The 25,398-nt window shown below is 43.1% G+C and overlaps 1 protein-coding gene across 1 annotated transcript in view; it reads right to left on the bottom strand.

Annotated features, from left to right (window-relative positions):
• LOC126152522 (sodium-coupled monocarboxylate transporter 1-like) overlaps window positions 1-24,494 on the bottom strand; it is a gene marked incomplete at its 5' end in the record, with an annotated part of 103,152 nt that extends 78,658 nt beyond the window's left edge. The window contains 3 exons of the mRNA XM_049916012.1: window positions 6,906-7,023; window positions 11,344-11,503; window positions 24,391-24,494. Of these exons, the coding sequence (XP_049771969.1) occupies window positions 6,906-7,023; window positions 11,344-11,503; window positions 24,391-24,494 (382 nt within the window). The remainder of the gene's footprint in view (window positions 1-6,905; window positions 7,024-11,343; window positions 11,504-24,390) is intronic.
• Window positions 24,495-25,398: the final 904 nt, after the last annotated feature.

Here is a 25,398-nt window from a genome sequence, read left to right as displayed (position 1 = left end):
AATCCGACCTTTATCAAAGTCAGAAACGTGACGGTACGCATTTCTCCTCCTTACGCGAGGCAAGACAACAACGTTTCACCAGGCCAAGCCGGTCACCTGCTGATTGTGTATGAGAAATCCGTTGGAAACTTTCCTCATGTCAGCACTTTGTAGGCGTCGCCGACGGCACCAAACTCGTGTGAATGCTCTGAAAAGTTAATCATTTGCATATCACAGCGTCTTCTTCCTGTCGCTTAAATTTCGCCGTTGTAGCACGTCATCTTCGTGTTGTAGCAATTTTAATGGCCAGTAGTGTATAATGCTCCTCAAACCACTGTAGCATAGTTTTGCTCCAAGACACGGAAAATTATGTCGTAGAAAGATGACCTCGCTTTCGTGGAAGGCATAAATCATGAAGGGATGCAGGTGGTTCGCACCCGTCTGTTTTCGATTACCACCACAGTTCCCAAGCAAGAGCAGAAGAATTTCTGTCCTAGCATGCTACTGCTCCCACCAGCCTGTGTCCATGGCGCTCTGCGTGTTTCGAGCCGCCGTTCACCCCGATGACGGCGGTCACGGGGACGAGCTAGTGCAGCAAAAGTGTGGTTTACCTGAAGGGTTCCGTGCCCACTGCCATCGTACTTGTAACGGACGAAGTCGTTGAGTCAACATGTGAACACAATAGTTGTGATTTGCTGCGTAACACACGTTCAACAGTGTATAATGAACGGTGTGCCCCGTAACACTTGTGCGTGCACCAGCATTGTGCTCTTTCGTGAGAGATGCCACAGATCCATCCTACGTTACAGAGCAGAGAAGCCTCCGAACCCCACGCTCTGTGCAGAGTCGTGGACGTCCAACCTTTTAGCGCCTAGTGGTAGTTTCACTGTCCTTCTACGTCCTTTCGTAGATCTACATCTACATCTACATCAATACTCCGCAAGCCTCCTGACGGTGTGTGGCGGAGGGTACCTTGAGTACCTCTATCGGTTCTCCCTTCTGTTCCAGTCTCGTATTGTTCGTGGAAAGAAGGATTCTCGGTATGCCTCTGTGTGGGCTCTAATCTCTCTGATTTTATCCTCATGGTCTCTTCGCGAGATATGCGTAGGAGGGAGCAATATACTGCTTGACTGTTCGGTGAAGGTATGTTCTCGAAACTTTAACAAAAGCCTGTACCGAGCTACTGAGCGTCTCTCCTGCAGAGTCTTCCACTGGAGTTTATCTATCATCTCCGTCACGCTTTCGCGATAACTAAATGATCCTGTAACGAAGCGCGCTGCTCTCCGTTGGATCTTCTCTATATCTCTATCAGCTCTATCTGGTACGGATCCCACACTGCTGAGCAGTATTCAAGCAGTGGGCGAACAAGCGTACTGTAACCTACTTCCTTTGTTTTCGGATTGCATTTCCTTAGGATTCTTCCAATGAATCTCAGTCTGGCATCTGCTTTACCGACGATCAACATTATATGATCACTCCATTTTAAATCACTCCTAATGGGTACTCCCAGATAATTTATGGTATTAACTGCTTCCAGTTGCTGACCTGCTATTTTGTAGCTAAATGATAAAGGATCTATCTTTCTGTGTATTCGCAGCACATTACACTTGTCTACATTGAGATTCAATTGCCATTCCCTGCACCATGCGTCAATTCGCAGCAGATCCTCCTGCATTTCAGTACAATTTTCCATTGTTACAACCTCTCGATACACCACAGCATCATCTGCAAAAAGCCTCAGTGAACTTCCGATGTCATCCACCAGGTCATTTACGTATATTGTGAATAGCAACGGTCCTATGACACTCCCCTGCGGCACACCTGAAATCACTCTTACTTCGGAAGACTTCTCTCCATTGAGAATGACATGCTGCGTCCTGTTATCTAGGAACTCCTCAATCCAATCACACAATTGGTCTGATAGTCCATATGCTCTTACTTTGTTCATTAAACGACTGTGGGGAACTGTATCGAACGCCTTGCGGAAGTCAAGAAACACGGCATCTACCTGGGAACCCGTGTCTATGGCCCTCTGAGTCTCGTGGACGAATAGCGCGAACTGGGTTTCACATGCCCGTCTTTTTCTAAACCCATGCTGATTCCTACAGAGTAGATTTCTAGTCTCCAGAAAAGTCATTATACTCGAACGCAATACGTGTTCCAAAATTCTACAACTGATCGACGTTAGAGATATAGGTCTATAGTTCTGCACATGTGTTCGACGTCCCTTCTTGATAATGGGGATGACCTGTGCCCTTTTCCAATCCTTTGGAACGCTACGCTCTTCTAGAGACCTACGGTACACCGCTGCAAGAAGGAGGGCAAGTTCCTTCGCGTACTCTGTGTAAAATTGAACTGGTATCCCATCAGGTCCAGAGGCCTTTCCTCTTTTGAGCGATTTTAATTGTTTCTCTATCCCTCTGTCGTCTGTTTGGATATCTACCATTTTGTCATCTGTGCGACAGTCTAGAGAAGGAACTACAGTGCAATCTTCCTCTGTGAAACAACTTTGGAAAAAGACATTTAGTATTTCGGCCTTTAGTCTCTCATCCTCTGTTTCAGTACCATTTTGGTCACAGAGTGTCTGGACATTTTGTTTTGATCCACCTACCGTTTTGACATAAGACCAAAATTTCTTAGGATTTTCTGCCATATCAGTACATAGAACTTTACTTTCAAATTCATTGAACGCCTCTCGCATAGCCCTCCTCACACTACATTTCGCTTCGCGTAATTTTTGTTTGTCTGCAAGGCTTTGGCTATGTTTATGTTTGCTGTGAAGTTCCCTTTGCTTCCGCAGCAGTTTTCTAACTCGGTTGTTGTACCACGGTGGCTCTTTTCCATCTCTTACGATCTTGCTTGGCACATACTCATCTAACGCATTATGTACGGCGGTTTTGAACTTTGTCCACTGATCCTCAACACTATCTGTACTTGAGACAAAATTTTTGTGTTGAGCCAACAGGTATTCTGAAATCTGCTTTTTGTCACTTTTTCTAAACACAAAAATCTTCCTACCCGTTTTAATATTCCTATTTACGGCTGAAATCATCGATGCCGTAACCGCTTTATGATCGCTGATTCCCTGTTCTGCGTTAACTTTTTCAAATAGTTCGGGTCCGTTTGTCACCAGAAGGTCTAATATGTTATCGCCACGAGTCGGTTCTCTGTTTAACTGCTCAAGGTAGTTTTCAGATAAAGCACTTAAAAAAATTTCACTGGATTCTTTGTCCCTGCCACCCGTTACGAACGTTTGAGTCTCCCAGTCTATATCCGGCAAATTAAAATCTCCACCCAGAACTATAACATGGTGGGGACACGATAGTAGCATGTGAACGTTCGACGATATTCGCCGTTTTCGAGATACCCGTCCACAGGCTCCCCTTGATAATAATCTACCCTTGGTCAAAGTCGCTTATCTCAATGGATTTCCGCATTTGCAGTTCATATCTTCGCTAGGGTGGCCCCAGTCCGTGTTCGCTCGCATACATGCGTTTGTTACTGCAACTTTTGCTCTCGGCACCACCAGGCGGCATCGAACGTCACGATGGGCGGTGGTAACAATGTTTTGGCTTATCCGTGTACACTTACCATGTCACTCTCTGATTTTTAGTAGTGTATATGAAAGCAAAAAAAAAATCGGATATATGTTCCTTGTAACTGATACAAAGCACTGTAATTCTGACTCATTTCCACCTTTCGTAGACGATAACATTGTCACCACCCTCCTTTCCCATATGGATCTAACTCTCTGAAGTTCCCTCTGTACCATGAAACTTATTCGCTGATATCTTAACAAGTGCTGTCATCTTGTCCCATCTTCCTGTCAATGTTTTCCACTCGTTGCGTTCCTCGCCGAGTCTGTACAGAATCTCATCATTCTGTGTCTTACCTTCAAGATCTTTCTATAGCACCACATCCCAAACGCTTCATTCGTTTCAGGTTCACCCACAGCTCGTGATTCATTTCCTTCTCAGAAGTTTCGTCCTAAGACTATGGCCGATATTTGATATTGGGCTGCGTGACAGAATTAAAGGATCATTTAGTGACAGAATTAAAGGATCACTTAGTGACTTCCACCGTGATGCATAAGTTTCAGATTAGGCTCAGAGATGCTAAGAACTTCCTATGTAATGGTGAAAAAGCTTGGCGCCCTACAACGTCACACTCGAGTTCGGTGATGCTTCAACAGGAAGGTGTCGTCACATGCGAGGTCAAAGGCCAAATCTCGGAAGTTCATGTAAGTTCATGTGGGTTCATGTGTGTCAAACAAGTCACATAGACACCAAATTTCACCACAATTTTTCTCAACGCCACCGTGGATGTGTCACATGGTAAGAAGGTCGTCACAGAACCTCTTGTCCACATTCCAGATTCGTTACGAATTGTCTCTGGTTGATCCAACCTGTTGTAGCGGCACCACCGTTTATTATAGGGAAAGTTAGTTTTATTTGATATTCTGAGGACGGGCCGGATTGCAGTAAGTTACACTGATCAGCAGTTGCGAAGTGGAATGGAGGCCACAGGGCCGTCGAACTGTTGAGTAAACACAGCGGTTTGAATGGCGCAAGCTACAGCCAGAAGAAGCCCACGGGCGCAACCGGGGTGTGGGGTGTACCTGACTCGGAGCGATGCGTTAGCGAAACAGAGGCACACAGACGAGTATAATAAATAGGTGTCGCTTTCTAACGAGATTCATTCAAGTGTGGCAGCTCTCCTGGACAGCAGGGCGTGTCATTCCGCCGTGCTACACGCAGCAACAGATGGGGCGACAGCGTCCCAGTCCACGGAGGGTCGTTGGTTCAACCCTCTGAGACTGACGCGGAGTCCGCAGCCAGCCGGGGCGGGCCACTCTTTGGCTCGCTACCGCGGGCAGTCGTCTCAGATCCTGACACACGCCGGAGACTTTTGTGGCGACGGGCCGCAGATTCCGACACAGGATCGCCAGTGGTCGTTGCCGCCGTGTATCCAGCTATGCCAGCCAAGGAAGAAGCAGCAGCAGGGCCGGCCTACGGCTCCCGGTGGAGCAGCGCGGAGTCAATGGGGATGGTGGCCGCTGAGTCGGCTGATGGCACAGCCATCCTGACCTAATGGGAACTCTACACTGTCACGCACATTATAAGCGATTTGCAGTGGCAATCCTTAGAACGAAAGGCGTTTTTCATTCCGGTGAGATCCTTCCGCGAAATCTCAATCACCAACTTTCACTTCTGAATGCCAAAATATTACGTTCGCCGGCATGGCACACTGGGCGATAATACGGAACGAGCTGCTGTTATTTGAAACTTACGGTGCCTTCCGCCAGTCCTACCTGGTAACGAGCCAAAATGGCGCACAGTACTGGAAGAGGACGGACGTGTTTGGTGTAGCCAGTCTCTTTGGTACGTTTGTTGCATCTTCTAATTGTTCTGACAATAAAAGGTTGTGCATGGTTCGTCTCCCCCACAACATTTTCTATGTGACGGTTCCAAGTGAAGACTTTTGTAATTGAAACAGGTATTTAGATAAATCTACAATCTTTAAATTTGAGTTATTCAACTTGTAACCGAAATTTCATCGATTTTTTAGCACTCATGTGGAGGATGGTGTATTTTTAATTAATTAGGAGAAATTGCGACTTTTCGTTCCTAGAGATCCCGGCTAAATGCCTTTGTTTTAATCTTCTGAGTACTTCGCTAGACTTGAAACTACTGCGCTATCTGTCAAAAATCAAGAAGGGATGTTGAGTTTGTCACCTGAATCGCTTCTGTAACTTAAGAACAAAAGCGTGCATACAACAACTCTTTGGAGAACCCCGAAAACACTTCTGTTGCAACCGATGACTTCCCATCAATTACTTCACACTGTGGGCTTTCTGGCAGGAAGTTACGCATCTAGTGGCACAACTGAAATATTATTCCATCGGCACGTAATGTGATTAGAAGTCGTTCGTGACGAACAGTGTCAAAAGCTTTGTAGAAATCTGGAGATATGGAATGAAGTTGAGATCCGATTTCGGTAGCGCTCATTACTTCGTGTGAATGAAGAGCCAGTTATGCTTCACAACAACCTTGAGTCCGTGGTGGTTATGCTACAGTATGTCGATGGATTTCATAATTTCGGATCCGAGTAAATGTTACAAAATTGACGAACGTACCTGTAGGTAACGTTGTGTCAGGGCAACCTGCTAATCTGAAGGGATGTTGGTTTTCACAGCCGATCTGTCATAGTGATATTACTCTTTTCCGCACTATAGCTGGAGTTACATTTTACAGTATCTCCAAGATGCATTCGTAGGTCTGACTTGCTTTACTTACAACGTGCTTGTTTGCTTTTTATTTGTTGAGTAATTTGGAATCTTGTGGTGACGTCAATCTGTATATGAAAGCTTATTATTCCGAAATGTGATAGTTCTTATCTCATAAGACTTCAGCGTGATGAACATCGAGGGGAAGAATTCTCTTGAAAAGTTAACTTACAAACTAGACTTCGTCTGAGTTAAATTTATCATTGTCCCATGACTAATTTTCACACCCTTAACCACTGATTGAACTGTAGTGAGTGCTCTTCAAGTGACAGAGCCTCGCCATTGTGATTTATGTTCGTTTAATCGACTGAGACTGGCAGATACATGGCGTCTGATCTTCCAGACTCGTTTACTCACACTGCGAATAACTACAACACTTCACTTTGAGCCATTGTGTCCATACAAAGCTAAGAGCTCATAAGGAGCTGCCTCGTCGATTTTTTCCTCATAAAATAGAAACTATAACAACCTTCTTCCAAGTTTGAACCATTTTGCATAATGTCAGTCCCTGAAGGACTGAAGTAAAATTTTTGAAACATCTATCTTCAACAAAGAGGCTGAAGTTACTCTTCAGTTTAGTCTCCGCTGAATTGAACAATATAACAAAGTTTAAGGAAAATTTCGAGGGGATAATGCTTACCTTGGTTGAAGACTAAAGCCGGCACGTAGATGTAGAATGGTATATGAAGTACCATGTTGAAAGCATAGATCCCAGATGCTATTACCCGCAATGTCTTGTTATATCGGCGCTCCAAATACTGAAAGTAATGCAAAATTTCAAAATACAACATTAATACCCGTGAAATGAAAGTAAGATGGAAGAAATATTGCAAAATATGACACATTCCATACATTTACCTTCACTGTATAGTAACTACATTAACGGCGCTGTATTCATTAACTGATATCGATAGCATCCTTTTTTAAACTCTACAGCATCTACATAAAGCAGACATAAGCCCTGTTAACTCTTTAATTTATTTTAACAATATACTTTCTAATATAACTACTTCTCGCGTTTAGTAGTGTTTATATAATTGCATTCCAAGACCAAAATAAAAAGACGCATAACAAAGAAATTATCAGAATTGGACGGAAAATGGTAGATATAATGTACATGTACAAAGAAACAAAAGATTACAGTTTCAGGAAAATTGGATGATTTCTTCAAGAGAAACAACTTCACAAAGTGAGCAAGTCAATAAGGTGTTGGTCTAACTCTGGAACATGTGAAAGCAGTTATTTGGCTAGGCTTTGACTGATAGATCAGTAGGATGGCCTCCTGAGAGATATCGTGCCAACTCTGTCCACCTGGCGCGTTAGATTGCCAAAATCCAGAGCTGACTGTAGGGCCCTGCCCATATTGCTCCAAACGTTTTCAGCTGGGCAGAAATCCGACCACCTTTCTGGCCACAGCAAGCACCAAGACGCAACAGAAACTCTCGCCGTGTGTGGCCGCGCATTATCTTACTGAAATGTCAGCTCCTGAGGGGTAGCCATGAAGGGAAACGAAACGGGGCGTAGAATATTGTGCACCCACCACTGTGCTGATACGGTAACGTTGTCCTATGGAAAGAAATGGCCTCCAGACTATCACTCGTGGTTATCGAGCCTTATGAATGGTGACAGTCCGGTGGATAAACCATTGCGGTCCGTAGCCTCTCCAGACAGATCTTCACTGGTCATTGGGGGCCTGTTCGAAGCGGAACTAATCCCTGAAGACAATTCTACTCCAGTCGACGAGCTTCCAGCCGAAGTTGTTTTAGAAATTACATTTTGTAGCGTTTTAGACGAAGACCCGACTGCCCACTGAACTTCGATTCAATAATGTATGCACTGTTTACTTATACTGTAAGTTCATTAGGATGTTAACAATACTCTTATGGAACATCTTGTGATGTGTGATATGATACATACAGCTATTGAAAGGAAAATTGTATGCATTGAGTAATAAATACTGTGAGTTGAATAACAGCTGATATTCACTTCATACAACGGCGTGATAATGTAAACCACTTTTGTGTATACTCTAATGGGATTCCTTGTTCTTCGTTTGACTTAAACAGTTCAGCACAGACTACTTAGTGCTGTTGAGAGAAACATATATATAGTCACATTTGCAGTATTTCCCTTTGTGACACTCAGGGACAGCATAAATGCAGGTAATCACTTTCCCAACCAATTAAAATATCTATTCCGTTTTAGGTTCACAATTAAGAATTTTCCTTAGAGTTCTAGTGACACTTCATTTCTTGAAGAACTGCGACATGACTTCCATCAAATACGAGGTTGTTTGGCGAACACGTAAAAGTTTGACATGCAGGTAACGTGGCTTAGGCTTTAGACCACAGATGATATAGGCTGCATGTTACTTCATTATACTGAAATCCACATGTCGATTAGCTTTAACGGGAGGTGAGGGGAGGGTGGCTTCCTTTTGCAAGTGACTTCTGAAACACTGATTAATTTACATTTGTCTCAACTGTAGTAGCTTCGATAAAGTTTTTTTTTATTGTAATGGTGAAACCTTTGCATTTGGCTGCATCGATAGATATCTTAAAAAATATTTAGTTTCACAAGTAAGTTCATTTTAAAAATATGAAAATGTCTGCGAACACATTTCTCGAAATTAAGTCAAAGAATTTACTCGGTTAAGCAAACGAGTGATGACAGATGTGAATGGCCCTCTGTTTGACAGTATTTGTTTGTATTTACATATTACGAACTGCATGATGAGGGTTATCATATATCTACCAAGTAAGGAAGTTCTTCCTTTTTTTCCGTTTTCTCTTTAACATAGTTACTTCTTTTTGCTTAATCTCACAAGTAAAGTTTTCCACCGATCAACGAGTGTATGATTTCGTACTGTTAAGGGAAGGATTTAAAGCCAAGTGACTGCAGAAACATACATAGCAAACACATTTCTAAATCTTTGCAGAGATATTTCCCTGAATTGAAAGAGCGTTTATTGGCTCTCAGATCTGAAAGTCGATCAATGACGAAGATCTGTTGATGGCCAGGTGTTAATATCTACCTCAGTACAAGACTTTTCTCTATATTAAAAGTTTTCTAATGTACCATGGTCCTTATCTTGACCTCATCCACAAATATTTAAAGCGTCTGGGTTTTACAGACCTTACATGAGCTCAGTGCATTACGACAGTACAATACAGTATGAGATCCTCATAAAACTATATTATCAACAAAAAGCAATTGCAGTAACCTCATGTACCAAAAACTAACAAAACAACATCTACCAATATACGGACAGGGGCATGCATAAATAAGTTAAAGTGAAACGCATTTTGAAGACGAACTGAGCTTCAGTGCAGAAAGGGCTAAGGCCAGTGCAATACATTATTACTTTTAATAAAAATACGGGTGGGACTGAGGGTAAGTGGCTGCACGGCTTTAACAGGGCTAGCGGCTACCCGGCAAGAAAAATAAAAATTCTCCTCTAACGAGACGGCGGTTGGATGAAGCCATACTGGACGATGCAAATGCGACATGGTAGAGAGATCTCCATATATAATGGCATTTTGAGAATTAAAAATTTCTACATCTCTCTCATCTCACGGCAGACTGCTCAAGTTGTGGAAAATAGCGAGGGCGTTGAGAGCTTTGCATCTGCGAAGTGTGGACGATAAGCCTCAAGTATCGTGGAGACAGACAGCAAAGAGGTAGTCAATTATTCCTGTGGGAATTTTTGCGAGCAATGAAACTGTGCATGTTGCTCCAGCCCTTGTGAGTGCGCAATAACCATTATTTCGACTAGGGAAACATTAACTTTCTACAGAATGCAGGAAAGTTGAATGAATTCAGTCAAGGCCAGAGTGGGGAATTAGCGTTTCAGATCTAGCCCAGAGACAACGCCATTGCAGGTCCCGATTGGTAAAGTACCATCGATCATTAGGCCACAATAAATTATTAATCAATATTTAGTTCTCACCAACTTGAGTACGCTTTGACCATTGAATATCCGAAGCTAGGATAGTAAAGCACCCTTGTATTAAGTACATGAGAGTTTTTTCATTGGTTTAAAAGGTAAATTTATTCTCCACCAACTTAGTGCATTGACCAGCTACGATATTGTAGAAATAAAAATTATAGATGAGGATTTTTAATCATTTTTGCCTGTGATAACTTTTTCATTTGTAGAGATTACTACTTAATAACTGCCAGTTCAATATGTCCAAGAGTTAATTATTTTGTTATTGAGTGTTGAAAGTAATTGAACATGATTATTGTGTATCACTTGACCCCTGAGAACACAGTCGATAAATTAGATGTAGAATGAAAAAGGGAACAGGTGTTTTGTCTCTCTAGAATAGATCGCCAACTTTCACTTTTATTAATTCATGCATTCTAGTTACGTGACAGCCACATTTCTAATTATTTGTTATGATCTGCACCTAATATTAGCTACCTTACATGGCCACATTCGTATTTATATAGAATGTCTGTTAGAATGTCTGTTTAACACCCTGGGCTTGCGTGGACAGTTCGGATGTTTTATACATTTTCTTGCATGTCTTATAACATTATAAAAATGGATAAACGGTATTTAGGAGGCGCAGATTCTTTCAGTGTCGTTAAATGGCGGAGAATGAAGTGACATGATCTCTCCATGAATAACTTGGAATCGGAAAAGGAGGCCATTGTTTCAAAACCATGTTGATTGTAGGATGCGAAAATCAGTCGGAGCAGTATTCAACTTGCTTATTAAATGCCTGCTGCCACAGGATGATAGGTCCGACACTGTTCAGTACTGAGGAAATTGGATAATTTTTTATTTCGTCCATCTCAATTGCACTGATAGAATATTTTACTAGAGTGGTCACTGGTCTCTGGATGAGGCGCCCATTCTCAAACCACACAGATGAAAAGCTTCTGTAGAGAAGATACCCTGTTGGCAACAAGTATCTTAATTATACTAGCCTACGTGTTGACTGCACCTGACTGACAAAACTGAAAGGTGAATACGAAGTGGACAAAGACAACCATCGAGTTTCGAATTCACGGTTAAATTTTGTAAAGGTAATAAGTACAACTTCGTCGTTTTGCGCTGTCGCTCTTACCTCATAGGCAGACGTGACTTGCAGTCCGAAGAAGACGGGCAGGTAGATGTAGTGGATGGAGAGGGCGGTGAGCAGCGCCGAGATCCACGACCATCCCAGCAGGCTGCCGTACAGGTACACCTCCGAGGGCACGCCCACCAGCGTCAGGCCGGACGTGTGGCTGCGGCAGCAGCACCAGCGTTGCAGTGACTGTAGCTACTAGTAATAGTTACAACTTATACAGTGCTATCAGATCAAAGGCACCTTCTCTCCTTCCAGCAAGAAATTGTGTAGGAGTTCGCTTCTAAAACAGAGGCTAAAGAGCAGTTGCTGTCCTCTCTTTGAGAAGTTATTACTTAAATGGTTCCATTGGCTCTGAGCCCTATGGGACTTAAGGGACTCCGGAAAGGCTCAAAATCATGAAAAGTTCAATTTTTACTTTTTTGCGTTTTCTGAATCTGCAGACTATTACCTTTTAATAGATATATAATTTATTCAATTCCGAAGACTACAACTATTTTTAAATTTTTTTTTGAAATGTGTTCTACATGGGCGTGACCCACTGTGGCGCTGTTAAACTGCTGTCAAATGGTGTTATTATTAACGTCCGTGTTCATCAGGTACATTTTAGTGATGTGAGATAAAGTATGTGTTGTGGCTAACCTATTTTCAGAGACTTAGCAGCACCTGAACTGTTGAAAAAGTGTATTCACGGAAAAACTCAAAACCCCAATGAAAGTGTAAATAGTGTTATATGGTCGAGAATCCCCAAGACTGTATTTGTTGGAATAGAAACACTTCACTTTGGTGTGTATGATGCTGTTGCGACTTTCAATGATGGCAACATTGTAAGGTGCAAGGTATTTAGAAATATGGGAATGAAGATAGGTTCTAACATGGTACGAGCGATGCTTGCTTTAGACAAGGAACGCCTTCGGGCTGCAGACAGGGCTGTAAAGAGTCTAGAAATACAAGCAAGAGTAAACAGGAGGAGGAACAAGAGGAAGCTGGAGGAGGAGTTTGCAGAGGATGAAGATAATCCATCCTATGGACCTGGAATGCACTAAAAAGTTAATCCAATCTTTGTCGCTCGATTCCCAAAACTTTTATTTTCTCATACTAATTACATGTTTTCTAAGGATCTTCCAAACATATTTGTTTCAAACTTTCAGTAAATGTTACACAGTACCTTCTGCATAATTTAACACAGCCTTTTTTCCAAAAAACTGTGTATTTTTGAATATATAAATAAAAAATTGCAAAAAATGTTGTGAATTTTCATTACAATTGAAAAAAAATCATCTTTAATAACTGAACTAAAATTTTGTAAAATCCCTGTGTTAAGTTGTAGCCCATATTCCAATAAATAATCTGTAAAAAGTTCAACTTCCTACCACAAATACTTTGTGAGGAAAGATGTAATTTATAAGCGTTATTTTAACATTGCAAGTATAGGGCGTTCCGGAGCCCTTAACATCTGAGGTCATCAGTCCCCTAGAACTTAGAAACTACTTAAACCTAACTAACCTAAGGACATCACACACATCCATGCCCGAGGCAGGATGCGAACCTGTGACCGTAGCGGTCGCGCGGTTCCAGACTGAAGCACCTAGAACCGCTCGGCCACACAGGCCGGCTATTACTTAAATATCGAAGTTCATTGGTCAATTGGATATATAAATTGTAAGTTGCCAGAACAGCTAGTCACTCTACAGAATTCTCCCCTCACTTCTACTATCGTTGTACGTAGCGTGACCCTGAGAGCGCATTTATTTGACTAAACAGTAATGTAGCGATGCAGAGCAGGAAAGCTGGCTCGGAAGCCTGCAGGACCATAGCAAGGTCACAAATTTTGCCGTTAAGCAGAGGGATACCCTACAGTCTTGACAACTTGGCACCACCAGAGGCTCGTCCACTACTTTAGGACACAACTTGGGCACGTTTTGCTAACTGTAGGGGATGCCCGGTGAGTGAGGCGGTACTTTCTGGGCACCACAGAATGTGTTGGTACTGGGGCCAGTTGTGGCTGGCCTCTCCAACGGAAAACACGAACCGAGCTTTTATAAAACCACAGGGCATCCCGTTTGTTCTCTCTCGCCTTCATCAGCTGCCTCCCGCCAGCACGTAAACTTGTGAAGAGCTTCCATGTGAACAGCCGCCACGTCACCATTCCCTCTTGCGGAATAATCAGTCGCCGGCCGCGGTGGCCGTGCGGTTCTAGGCGCTCAGTCCGGAACCGCATGACTGCTACAGTCGCAGGTTCGAATCCTGCCTCGGGCATGGATGTGTGTGATGTCCTTAGGTTAGTCAGGTTTAAGTAGTTCTACGTCCTAGGGGACTGATGACCACAGATGTTAAGTCCCACAGTGCTCAGAGCCATTTGAATTTGAATAATCAGTCGTTTAGACTCACATTAGGGGCTCCATAAAATGACCGCTAGGTCACCTAGCTGCAGTTGTGTAATATGTGTTGAATCTGGATTTTCCTCTTTTACGATGAGTGTCTGCATCTGTGTGTGTGTGTGTGTGTGTGTGTGTGTGTGTGTGTGTTTTGTATGTTTGTTTTTGTGCGCACATGTATGATCCTCGAAATGTGTTCTTCAAGTTGAGAGTTGCTAATATAATGTGGCGTGTCGACCATATGCGGTAAAAAAATTCCCCCAGAGCGTAAGTGAGTTGTTACAGAGCCACCTGCCGGCGGGCGAGAGTGATAAGCATTGCAAAGCAAATCAGAGCCGACTGCTGCAATACGTTAGCAGCAGGACTGAAGGCTTTCCTTACTGCCCCCCACAGAAATGTTTAGAGTACATGCCTAAAGCTGTAAAGGAACATAGTCTGGAGTGCATAAATACTCAGCCAATTGCATACTAAATCATTCTCGTCTCAGTATCACGGTCTACTTCACCTGCCTGTGAAACCTGGAGCGACATCCCAGAATGAAATACGGGGTCTGCAGACAGGACAGCCTGCCCTGAATCACGAGGGCCCCACCCACTTGCCGGAGGAAGTTTACAGCCATCTTCAGCTGCGCCATCACACTGTCATCATGATCGCAGCTAGAGAAGTCTCTGACAGTGGCATTCGATTGACACCACGCTCTGCCCTCACATGAGAGGCAACTGGACGCCTCCATCAAGCTGTCCCTGATGTGCTATGGCCGAGGGCCGGAATAAAAAAATGAACTGAACAAATCTACTATCATCTCGACTCCTCATTTCACTCTCCACGGGTGACAGTCTAGGGGTCATTTAACAGTACGACTCTGAACTTGGTTCTGGTAGTCGGAAGCTGTACTGTTGGCTAAATTCCATATTAAACTTTTGGTACTCGTTTTTCTGCGACAAATTGATCTTTTTGTGTTAAGTAAAGGAGATATACAGAAGTTACTTTATTCCTGGCAAGATACAGTGACTGTCAAATTAATTACAGGGTAGCAACGTGCTGTGCATGTAGGGAAAGGAATCCGCAGTTCCTCTACAAGGGATAAATTATTAGAGCATATTAGTCCAAGGTGAACTAATTTTCCTTGCAGTACATCTACTCCAGTTACCAGCCACCAAATGGAACCGATTTAGTCCCTCCCACTACCGTTCTACTGCTACTTCTACAGTGTGGTGCTGTCATACGGCGCCTTCCGCGCTCATTTCGAAGAGTTTCAATGTCTTACGAATAGGAATGTAGCCTCCGAGATACCGGCGCTTACATATTTTCACCACTACGCCTGTACACCATAAGGGCGCACGTGCATCGGCCCTGTGGACGACACCCATATCCCGTACGGGCGCAGCTTTTCCATTTGCAAAGAGGCGTCATCCCGCAAGGGACAAAACTGCCGGCTGTAGGATGGATTATATTATGTCCAGTACGTGCAGTCTATTAGAAGTGTGTCTTTACTAAACTTGTGGTAGGAACATTAGGCACTAACTGTCAAAACCGTCCTGTGAACAAAAAAGGCCTACCAAAGTGATTCAAAACGAGAAATTTGAAGCAAATTAAATGACATTTTTGGGGAAGAGTCTTATTGTAGCTCTGAACTGAAAAAATAAACCTGATGTACACTGTCTCACCGCAAAATATCAGGCAAACACCAAAGTCGTTTCTACACGTTCAAATGCAGTTTAGCAACAACAGTGAAGCCGAAAATTGTTATAGATTATAAGGCGAACAGACTGATACAGGCCGTGTCAGTCAGGCGTTACAGCTACTATCCATTCCCAAGCAAAACAATGAGGTGGTGGAAAAAAACGTGTCGTTTATATTTTCATAAAATCTGCTGTGAATGGTTTAATTTTGTACAGAGGTGTCAACAACCAAAAAATATCTCTAATGGATGTTACAAAAATGTTACCATGGACTTGGTAGCTGCAGTAGAAGGCATTAGAGATTGGAACCAACACCAGACAGAAGCCGAGATAGAAATTATGGTCGTCATTTTCTACGAGAGGTACCATTCACTGCCATTAAAATGAGCACCGCACGCTACTCACAAAAGAAAGAAAGTTACACGGAAGTGGATAACGAAAGGAAGTAGGTAGTGGTGCAAAGTCTTCAACGTTCAATAAGACGTACCATAATATTTTCAAGATTACAGTTTGAAAGTAAATTACGTATAAATTTCAGATAACCATTTCTGTCATCTAAGTTGCAATAATTTTTTTTTTTCATTTCCACTCAAAATCTTTGCGAGTATAGTTAAAACTTTTTCCAGGGGCAAGTATTTTCGTAGTTTTGGCAGCGCTGTTACACCACTACTGATGTGAACATGCATACAAGGTGACTCTTATTAGGGTTTAAAAACCTCCGAAGCGATATGGGCCACGCTCAGACAAGCAATTTAATATAAGACACATGGGCTGCAAATGCCGGGAAATGCCCCAAAAGTGGGTGAGAAATTAAAGTTGAACATGTAACCTCATCAGATAACGTACCTCGCCGCACCTGTAGTGGTTGATTCTGTGGACCAGGCGCTTATAGTCATCCCAACTTTAATCACGTACTCAAGTCGGTGGCGCTTTTGGGCCTACGTGCGCTAACTTAGAGCGTGGGGCTTGTTGTTAGAGTCTTGCGTCTAGCAGGCAGCAACGTTAGACAATTATGTGTTTTCAGTGAGGTAAAATTTGTTATTCTGTTTTTCGATCTTGTCGTCTCCGCTGGTATATTGCAAAGGGCAGTACATAAAAGCCCTACCTCATAGCGTCACAAGCAGATAAGTTGATTCTTCCTAATTGTCTCGTTACCAGGAAATAATATCTGTAAGAATGGACAAAACGAACAACAGAAAATAAAAACTTCTTTCACTTAGTTACTGCGAGGACTATAATTTTGTAACGTCTACGTTTACAACATATCACATTTACATAAGGTGTCAGAAAGTTGCAGCGTTTGCTCCAATGCAACAAGTATTTCGTTTGCTCCAATGCAAGTATTGCATCGCTCAATCATACGTGCATGCCCAAGCCCAACAACGCGGCGAGGTGCATCCTTAGGTGACGCCGCGTGTTCTACATTTCTCTTCCGTTTTTGGGATATTTCTCGGCACTTGCGAGCCCATATGTCTCACACTACCCCTTTTCAATGTCATCCATGTCGCTTCGGTAGCTTTTAAATGTTAACAGGAATAACTTTGTACAGACAGCGTAATTTTTCATCTATAAAATATATGGTTTAAAATGATACTAGATGCGTGCCTTTAATATGGTTGACCATCGTGTAACTATACTTTCTATTTGCTATAGCATCGCCAGCTCACTTGTGCAATCGAAGAGGGCACATAGTTGTTTTGAATATATTATAATATTTACATCTACATCTACAATCTACAATGCATCAGTGAAGGTATTTCTAACTTTGCCGCTTACTACAGTTTTTTTCTTTTCGCGGACGGAGCACGGAAAGTATAACTATGTAAATGGTTCTTTGCATACTGTAATTTTTATTGTTAATCATTTTGTGCCTCAGAAACTGAATAATGTAAACGTTAGTGAAAACCATTACGGCTTTTGATCAGGTGGTTTTCCCACACCAAAACTACACTCCTGGAAATGGAAAAAAGAACACATTGACACCGGTGTGTCAGACCCACCATACTTGCTCCGGACACTGCGAGAGGGCTGTACAAGCAATGATCACACGCACGGCACAGCGGACACACCAGGAACCGCGGTGTTGGCCGTCGAATGGCGCTAGCTGCGCAGCATTTGTGCACCGCCGCCGTCAGTGTCAGCCAGTTTGCCGTGGCATACGGAGCTCCATCGCAGTCTTTAACACTGGTAGCATGCCGCGACAGCGTGGACGTGAACCGTATGTGCAGTTGACGGACTTTGAGCGAGGGCGTATAGTGGGCATGCGGGAGGCCGGGTGGACGTACCGCCGAATTGCTCAACACGTGGGGCGTGAGGTCTCCACAGTACATCGATGTTGTCGCCAGTGGTCGGCGGAAGGTGCACGTGCCCGTCGACCTGGGACCGGACCGCAGCGACGCACGGATGCACGCCAAGACCGTAGGATCCTACGCAGTGCCGTAGGGGACCGCACCGCCACTTCCCAGCAAATTAGGGACACTGTTGCTCCTGGGGTATCGGCGAGGACCATTCGCAACCGTCTCCATGAAGCTGGGCTACGGTCCCGCACACCGTTAGGCCGTCTTCCGCTCACGCCCCAACATCGTGCAGCCCGCCTCCAGTGGTGTCGCGACAGGCGTGAATGGAGGGACGAATGGAGACGTGTCGTCTTCAGCGATGAGAGTCGCTTCTGCCTTGGTGCCAATGATGGTCGTATGCGTGTTTGGCGCCGTGCAGGTGAGCGCCACAATCAGGACTGCATACGACCGAGGCACACAGGGCCAACACCCGGCATCATGGTGTGGGAAGCGATCTCCTACACTGGCCGTACACCACTGGTGATCGTCGAGGGGACACTGAATAGTGCACGGTACATCCAAACCGTCATCGAACCCATCGTTCTACCATTCCTAGACCGGCAAGGGAACTTGCTGTTCCAACAGGACAATGCACGTCCGCATGTATCCCGTGCCACCCAACGCTGTTCCAACAGGACAATGCACGTCCGCATGTATCCCGTGCCACCCAACGTGCTCTAGAAGGTGTAAGTCAACTACCCTGGCCAACAAGATCTCCGGATCTGTCCCCCATTGAGCATGTTTGGGACTGGATGAAGCGTCGTCTCACGCGGTCTGCACGTCCAGCACGAACGCTGGTCCAACTGGGGCGCCAGGTGGAAATGGCATGGCAAGCCGTTCCACAGGACTACATCCAGCATCTCTATGATCGTCTCCATGGGAGAATGGCAGCCTGCATTGCTGCGAAAGGTGGATATACACTGTACTAGTGCCGATATTGTGCATGCTCTGTTGCCTGTGTCTATGTGCCTGTGGTTCTGTCAGTGTGATCATGTGATGTATCTGACCCCAGGAATGTGTCAATAAAGTTTCCCCTTCCTGGGACAATGAATTCACGGTGTTCTTATTTCAATTTCCAGGAGTGTAGTTTTGTTCTAAATCAACTTTCAAGGTGAGATGAGAAATTCTCTAACAGACATCGTACCTCGTTCAAAATGTCGGAAATGAGGCATGCTGGCTATTTACGGTCAAATAACTAACCTAGATTGTCAAGAAAGTGGCTCCGAGCACTATGGGACTTAACATCTATGGTCATCAGACCCCTAGAACTCTGAACTAGTTAAACCTATCTAACCTAAGGACATCACACAACACCCATTCATCACGATTCAGACAAAATCCCTGACCCTGCCGGGAATCGAACCCGGGAACCCGGGTGCGGGAAGCGAGAACGCTACCGCACGACCACGAGCTGCGGACTAACCTAGATTGTCGTTTATCGTTTACTTACACTAGGAAGTTATCCATGTGTGGATTATTTATTTTTTATCAGGTCATGAGAAGCAGGCCGACGTTCACGATAACCGTCAGAAAGAATCAGCATGCCAGGAAAGGGTCAATGGAGTCCTGAACAATGACGATTTGTAAGTGACAGTCAAATGAAATGAGACAGACCGAAAAAAGTAAGTGAACTGTTTATTATTTCAAAGGTAATCGCCAAAAACGTTTGTACATTTGACCCACGGTGAGACAGGACGGTCAGTGTCTTCACGGAAAAATATTTGCGTGCCCTAATGTCGCCAAGGTAGTTCCCGGTACGTTGCAGAAGTATCTCAGAGATGTCCTTACTCATCTCCATACAGTCCCGATCGCTCCCCGTGAGATTTTCGTATTCTTGGTGTCCTGAAGGAGTCTACGCTTCAAAAATGGTTCAGATGGCTCTGAGCACTATGGAACTTACCTTCTGAGGTCATCAGTCCCCTAGAACTTAGAACTACTTAAACCTAACTAATCCAAGGATATCACACACACCTATGCCCGAGGCAGGATTCGAACCTGCGACCGTAGTGGTCGCGTGGTTCCAGACTGAAGCGCCTAGAATCGTTCGGCCACCTCGGCCGGCGGCTATGCTTCGGCGATTTGTTTGGGAAACACGTCTGCATCCTTCGTACAATCCGGATCGTTCACCGCGTCATTTTCACATATTTGGTTAACTGAAGAAAGACATGCGTGAATGTCGGTTTCAGTCGGACGATGGAGTTCAAAAGCTGTGGCTGTTGCAGATCCGTCAGTGATCAACAGCGTTCCTCGAATCGGGAATTGATCATCTTGTCTCCAAGTGGGATGAATGTCTTAACGCGTATGTTGAATACTTTGAATTGGAAGCATTCCACGGTCCCGTTGTGGCGGATGTTAGGTTATCATTTGACTACCCTTTATACTATCCTCTGAACTATCCTCAAGAGCTGAATTTTCAGCCTGTTTTATAAGCAAACCACGTAACGTAACCTTCCAGCCCGTTCTCTAATCTCTTTTCGGTACAATCGTTTGACTCTACAAAACGGTTATTACAAATTGTCATTAGAGAACACTATTCTCTTTGGCTATCATTCTAATAGCACATTAACAGCATAACAAAATAAATGGAAACACGTTATTAGAAATGATTCAAACGTTAACCTGTGTGAAGAAGTTTATTACAACAAATTCCATTTCATAACACTAGTTTCAGTTTTTAAATTACAAGACAAAATTTTGGTACAGGAGAGGACCCTGTTAAATGACCAAGAAAGGTTATAAATATGGTATCATTCACAAATAAAACTAAGTACGCATGTTTAAACTTGGAATGATATGGTTTAAAGTTTTGTATTGGACAGGGTTTGGAACACCTAATCGATTGTTAATTAAGCACAATTAAGTGTCAGGCATCGAAATTTTCACCAGTAGAGAGATTACTGAAAGTGATATGACAAGACGAAAATTTTTGGCTGACTGATAGTAAAACCCAGCAGCTATGGCCGTCATTTCCTAGCTGTGGACAGACATTAAATATCAGTTTATTTCATCAGTACATGTGCGCATGTGTGAACTGGAAACAATATGCCTACATGTTTTGCACTGGCTGCAAATCGAATTCTCGCAAATGTCATCTTTGCTGACCATATACGAAGAAACGTGAACTATTGAACTCTTTTTCTAGGTAGGAGTTCCACGTGGGAACCTGAAATGAGACGATTAAAGGCTTTGTGTTTGACTGGGGGTCAAATGGTTCAAATGGCACTAAGCAGTATGGGACTTAACATCTGAGTTCATCAGTCCCCTAGGATTACAACTACTTAAACCTAACTAACCTAAGGACAACACACATATCCGTGCCCGAGGCAGGATTCGAACCTGCGACCGTAGTAGCAGCGAGGTTACGGACTGAAGCGCCTAGAACCACTCGTCCACATCGCCCGACTGACTGGGAGTCAAAACAGGCGTCTATTGATATTGTTGACAGTACGTGAACAGGCTTTAAAACAAATAATTATTATTAATCTCTAGTTTTGAGTGCACATACAATAGCGTGAAATGACATGATATCAAACTTTATGCTGTAGCTGGGTTCGAAAACCTGAATCGTATATTTCGTTTGAAATCTTGGGGAAACAACCAAATGATGCAATTGAAACTTCCTGCCAGATTAAAACTGTGTGCCGCGCCGAGACTCGAACTTGGGACCTTTGCCTTTCGCGGGCAAGTGCTCACACAAGGTAGAGCACTTGCCCGCGAAAGGCAAACTCCCAAGTTCGAGTCTCGGTCCGGCACACAGTTTTGATCTGCCAGGAAGTTTCATATCAGCGCACACTCCGCTGCAGAGTGAAAATTTCATTCTGGAAATGATGCAATTGTCTCTGCCCGTGAAAAGGAAGATCTGAGTTCGAATCCCAGTCCACCACCAACACTTTCATCTCAAGCCCAAATACAATACGAAATCAGTGCCCAGTGACCCTACATGACTATTGGTTCGTTAGTAAAACAAAATTTCTGATACATGAAAGCTTTACTCCGCTGTCATGGCCCAACCAACAGTGACCCTCTTCTGATCGGTAGTAAAGGGATATCATGATTAATATGGATTTCAAGTCAGGGTTCAACCCTATGTTATACAACTGGTATTAACAGAGGTAAAATAGGTCTGTTCGTATTCGTTATAAAGGATTAAAAACGTTCGTCTGAGGTGTTAGTTGAACCTAAATCTTATACATTCAAAACCAAAGTTATTCCAACATTGTGTGTTTTCGACTACCAGTCAGCATAGAAGATTTCGTGACGGTATTTCTAGTTCAAGAACATATACATCTGGCTGCTGGTGAAATGAACTGATATTTAATTATTCAGGGCCAGAAAACAGCAGCAATATTTGCCCGGTTCGAATCACTAAAGACAGAACATTTTCTTCTCGTCATATCATTTTCACTCATCTCGGTATTGGAGAAAGATTTCGACATTTAAAATTAGATTGTCCTTGCTTAAAGTTGATTACAAGTTGTGTTCCAAGTGCCGCCCAACACAAAACTTTGCAAGGTGTCTTTTCAAGTTTAAAGAACCGTACACTTTGTTTTTTGTGACTGAAGCCATACTGAATACTGAAGACTTTTTTGTGTTTAATTACCAGAGACCGAGAACTAGACAAAGATTTATAGATGTCTTCCAATCGGTTTTAGTTCCGAAGAGTTGTTAGGTCGACGAGAAGACGTTTTGAGTAATGAATGTATACTTTGATCGTTGTTGTGTTTGGAAGGTAATCTTACACTTCCTCAAAAACTCTGAAACAGGTTATTTTTATTTGTTTCCTTCCCTTAGACATTACCTAGGACCCTGCCAGTAAAAACAGTATATTCCCTCTGGACAAATAATTAGTCACCACCTTAAAAAATCATAGCACTCACCTTCGAACGCCGATTATGGGGCCCTATATCTCTAGAGCACGTCATGGCACTGGAAAGATGAGAATGTGCCTTTTGATTGCGTGGAATCAACGCTGTATAAAGGGTAGTCAGTATAACGTAAGCATCTATAGTGTTTGAACGTGCCGTGAATAAAGTTTCCCGATTTGTTTGTATCAAAGCGAAATATGCAACGCTTTTACAAGGCTGTTCCAGACCTCACGCGAGCCTGCGTGAGCTTAAACGCGAGCATTTCGGCCTCCTCTAGCAATACGGTGTTGGCTCTTCTGCCAACACATCAGTTTTTATATCAAGATGTGGGCTTACTCCCTCTGGTTATCGTGAAGAGGATGTTTATTTAAACATTATCAGTAGTTGAGTGTTTCCGTTTTGAATGGTTCTTTATTTACGTGACCATTACGGCACTCCATCCCTAGTTCTCGATACCAGCAATATCATACTTTTTTCCGCGAAGTAAGAGACATATTTTTGTGACAATGTTCACATTTGGTTTTATTAATGTGTAGGTACTCCGATGTGTCGATTTATTACAGTGACATGGTTCTTGTGTGTATTCATTTCTGTGAGACTGTCATAATCTTTAACTTACTTGTAACCGTTTGGGCGCGAATGCGCACAGAGCAGTCTTTGTTTGACATTGCAGAAGGTAAGTTGTTATTTCGCTTTGTAAAAGAACAGTCAAGTCTTGTGTTTAGTTAAAGTGGAAATTAAATACATGAAGATTGATACAAAACTGTTTTCTTGATGATGTGACAATTAAGAAGAAGTACATGTGAATTTACAAGAAGTTTAAAAAAATATGGATCGTGAACACGAAGTCAAAAATTATTTCTACCATACCATTGTTCTGATCTGGGATTGTTTGATCATTAAGAATTTCCTGAAAAACGCATTTGTTAGGTCTTGAGATATTGCTAAAATACAGATCTGGACCTTCTAGCAGTCAAAGTGGAATCACCCTAGAATCAACAAGATGACCCATAACAACTTCGACGAAATCTACGTGGGAATCCATTCAAGATAAGTACCAAAATTAATGACTTTTTCCCAGTTACTTCATTATTTCCATCTTGACGATACCATCCACAGCAGTCAATAACTTTGTTGTTTCTCGATAAAGCGAACATATGCTGCGTGAGCAACATTATTAATCTGATTTCCAACCTACTTAGCAAGTGGTGTTATTGTTAGACGTTTCTTCTACATATTCATGAAGAGTATGCTGTAAAGACTCCCGTGTTCCAGGAAAACTACAGCCGTGCTCACACGGCTGCAAGCGTAAGTTTCCTGCTTTTACGAGCACTCTGACACCCTATTGTACCTCAACTGGTTCCTTAAATTATTAAATTTGTTCCTAAAATACCTGGGTTTTGGGACAGTGAGTGAAACTTAGGCATCAACATCGCCATACGTCCACAATTTGGTGGCTGCATGGGACCAGCGAGGAGCTTTGGAAGGTTATGCTACGCAAGGAGAAACTTGAATGTGCTCTTCCTCATCAAAAGGAGGTAATCATCAAGGCTAGATGTTGTTAGCTTCTTGTGGCACTGGGTGACTAATTTCTTGTTTGTGGTACTTTATTTACTAGCATTTGTATTGCTAATTCTTATTTGGCTGCAGGTGCCCGTATATTTTAATTCTAATGTAACGGAGAACAATGCCTGGAATTTTACGCTCCCGAGGATGCATAAAGAAGAAGCACGTTCGATGTTAAGAAGGTTGGTTTTGTGTGATAACAGCTGTGGTTTGACGGTACCTGGCGATCTGGGAGATGGCAATGGGCAGGACGCCCATCCGCTTGCCGCCATGCAGGTAGTCGGCCTTGGAGGTGGTCTGCTGCCGCCGGAAGATGCCGTAGTAGACGCCCACCGCCCCGGAGACGACCAGCATCAGCAGGAAGACCGCGTGGTCCAACCATTCGAACCTCAGCGTACCCACGTTGAGGCCCGCACCTGTGCCGTTCAGCGACATCTCCCTGCCGGCAGGTCACGTTACTTTCATCTGTACGGTTTCCAAGACCTTCCTTCGAGAAAAAAAAGAACAATGCGATCTGGTCCTTCACATACAGCACACGTCATCTTACAAGAAATTTCGAGTCCAGTTCATGGAATTCCTCCACGGTCTAGAGAGGACTGTCATGTCCTCAGCAAATACTAGACAATGAAGGAGAAATTTAATTTGGTAATTCTTATTAATATCTGTAACTTCAGTTTCATTTTGTCATTATGCCATTACCTTTTCCAGAAATAAAATGAATAGTAATCGCCTAATTCATATATGTGTCTGCCTCTTGCTTTGTTTTCGATTTTTAATATCATATTGGTCAAAGTTTCTTTGATCACTTCACCTCTTCTTTCATCAACTTGTGATTCTTCTAGAATATCGCACTGTATAATTTTGAGAATTTAGTGGATGATTTTAATGTTTAGAATGTTTTATGCTCGTGGTCACCTTTTTAGAAATCCCGAGTGATACTATATGATTAAGTGACATTAGACTTGTAAGTAATGCTTTAGAGAGAATTTTGTAGCCGACTGAAAGTGAGGTAACTATTCTCAAATTATTTATATATAATATTTTCGCTTTCTAAAAAAACTGAGAAACGTAAATCACACTGTCATTTTTGTTAATTCTCTTGCAACACTAGATTTCTCGTTACACATTTTTAAACATCGGATCTAAATTTCTGCCACCTATTTTCAACATTCTGGCAGTTATATCCCCTTTGCCTTCCAGTATTTTGTTTTCTGCGTCTTTCCTTTTG

This window comes from Schistocerca cancellata, chromosome 2 (genome assembly GCF_023864275.1).
Source record: "Schistocerca cancellata isolate TAMUIC-IGC-003103 chromosome 2, iqSchCanc2.1, whole genome shotgun sequence".
Lineage (NCBI taxonomy): Eukaryota > Metazoa > Arthropoda > Insecta > Orthoptera > Acrididae > Schistocerca > Schistocerca cancellata.
The sequence above is the reverse complement of the archived record's forward strand: the minus strand, read 5'-3'. Positions and strand labels throughout refer to the sequence as shown.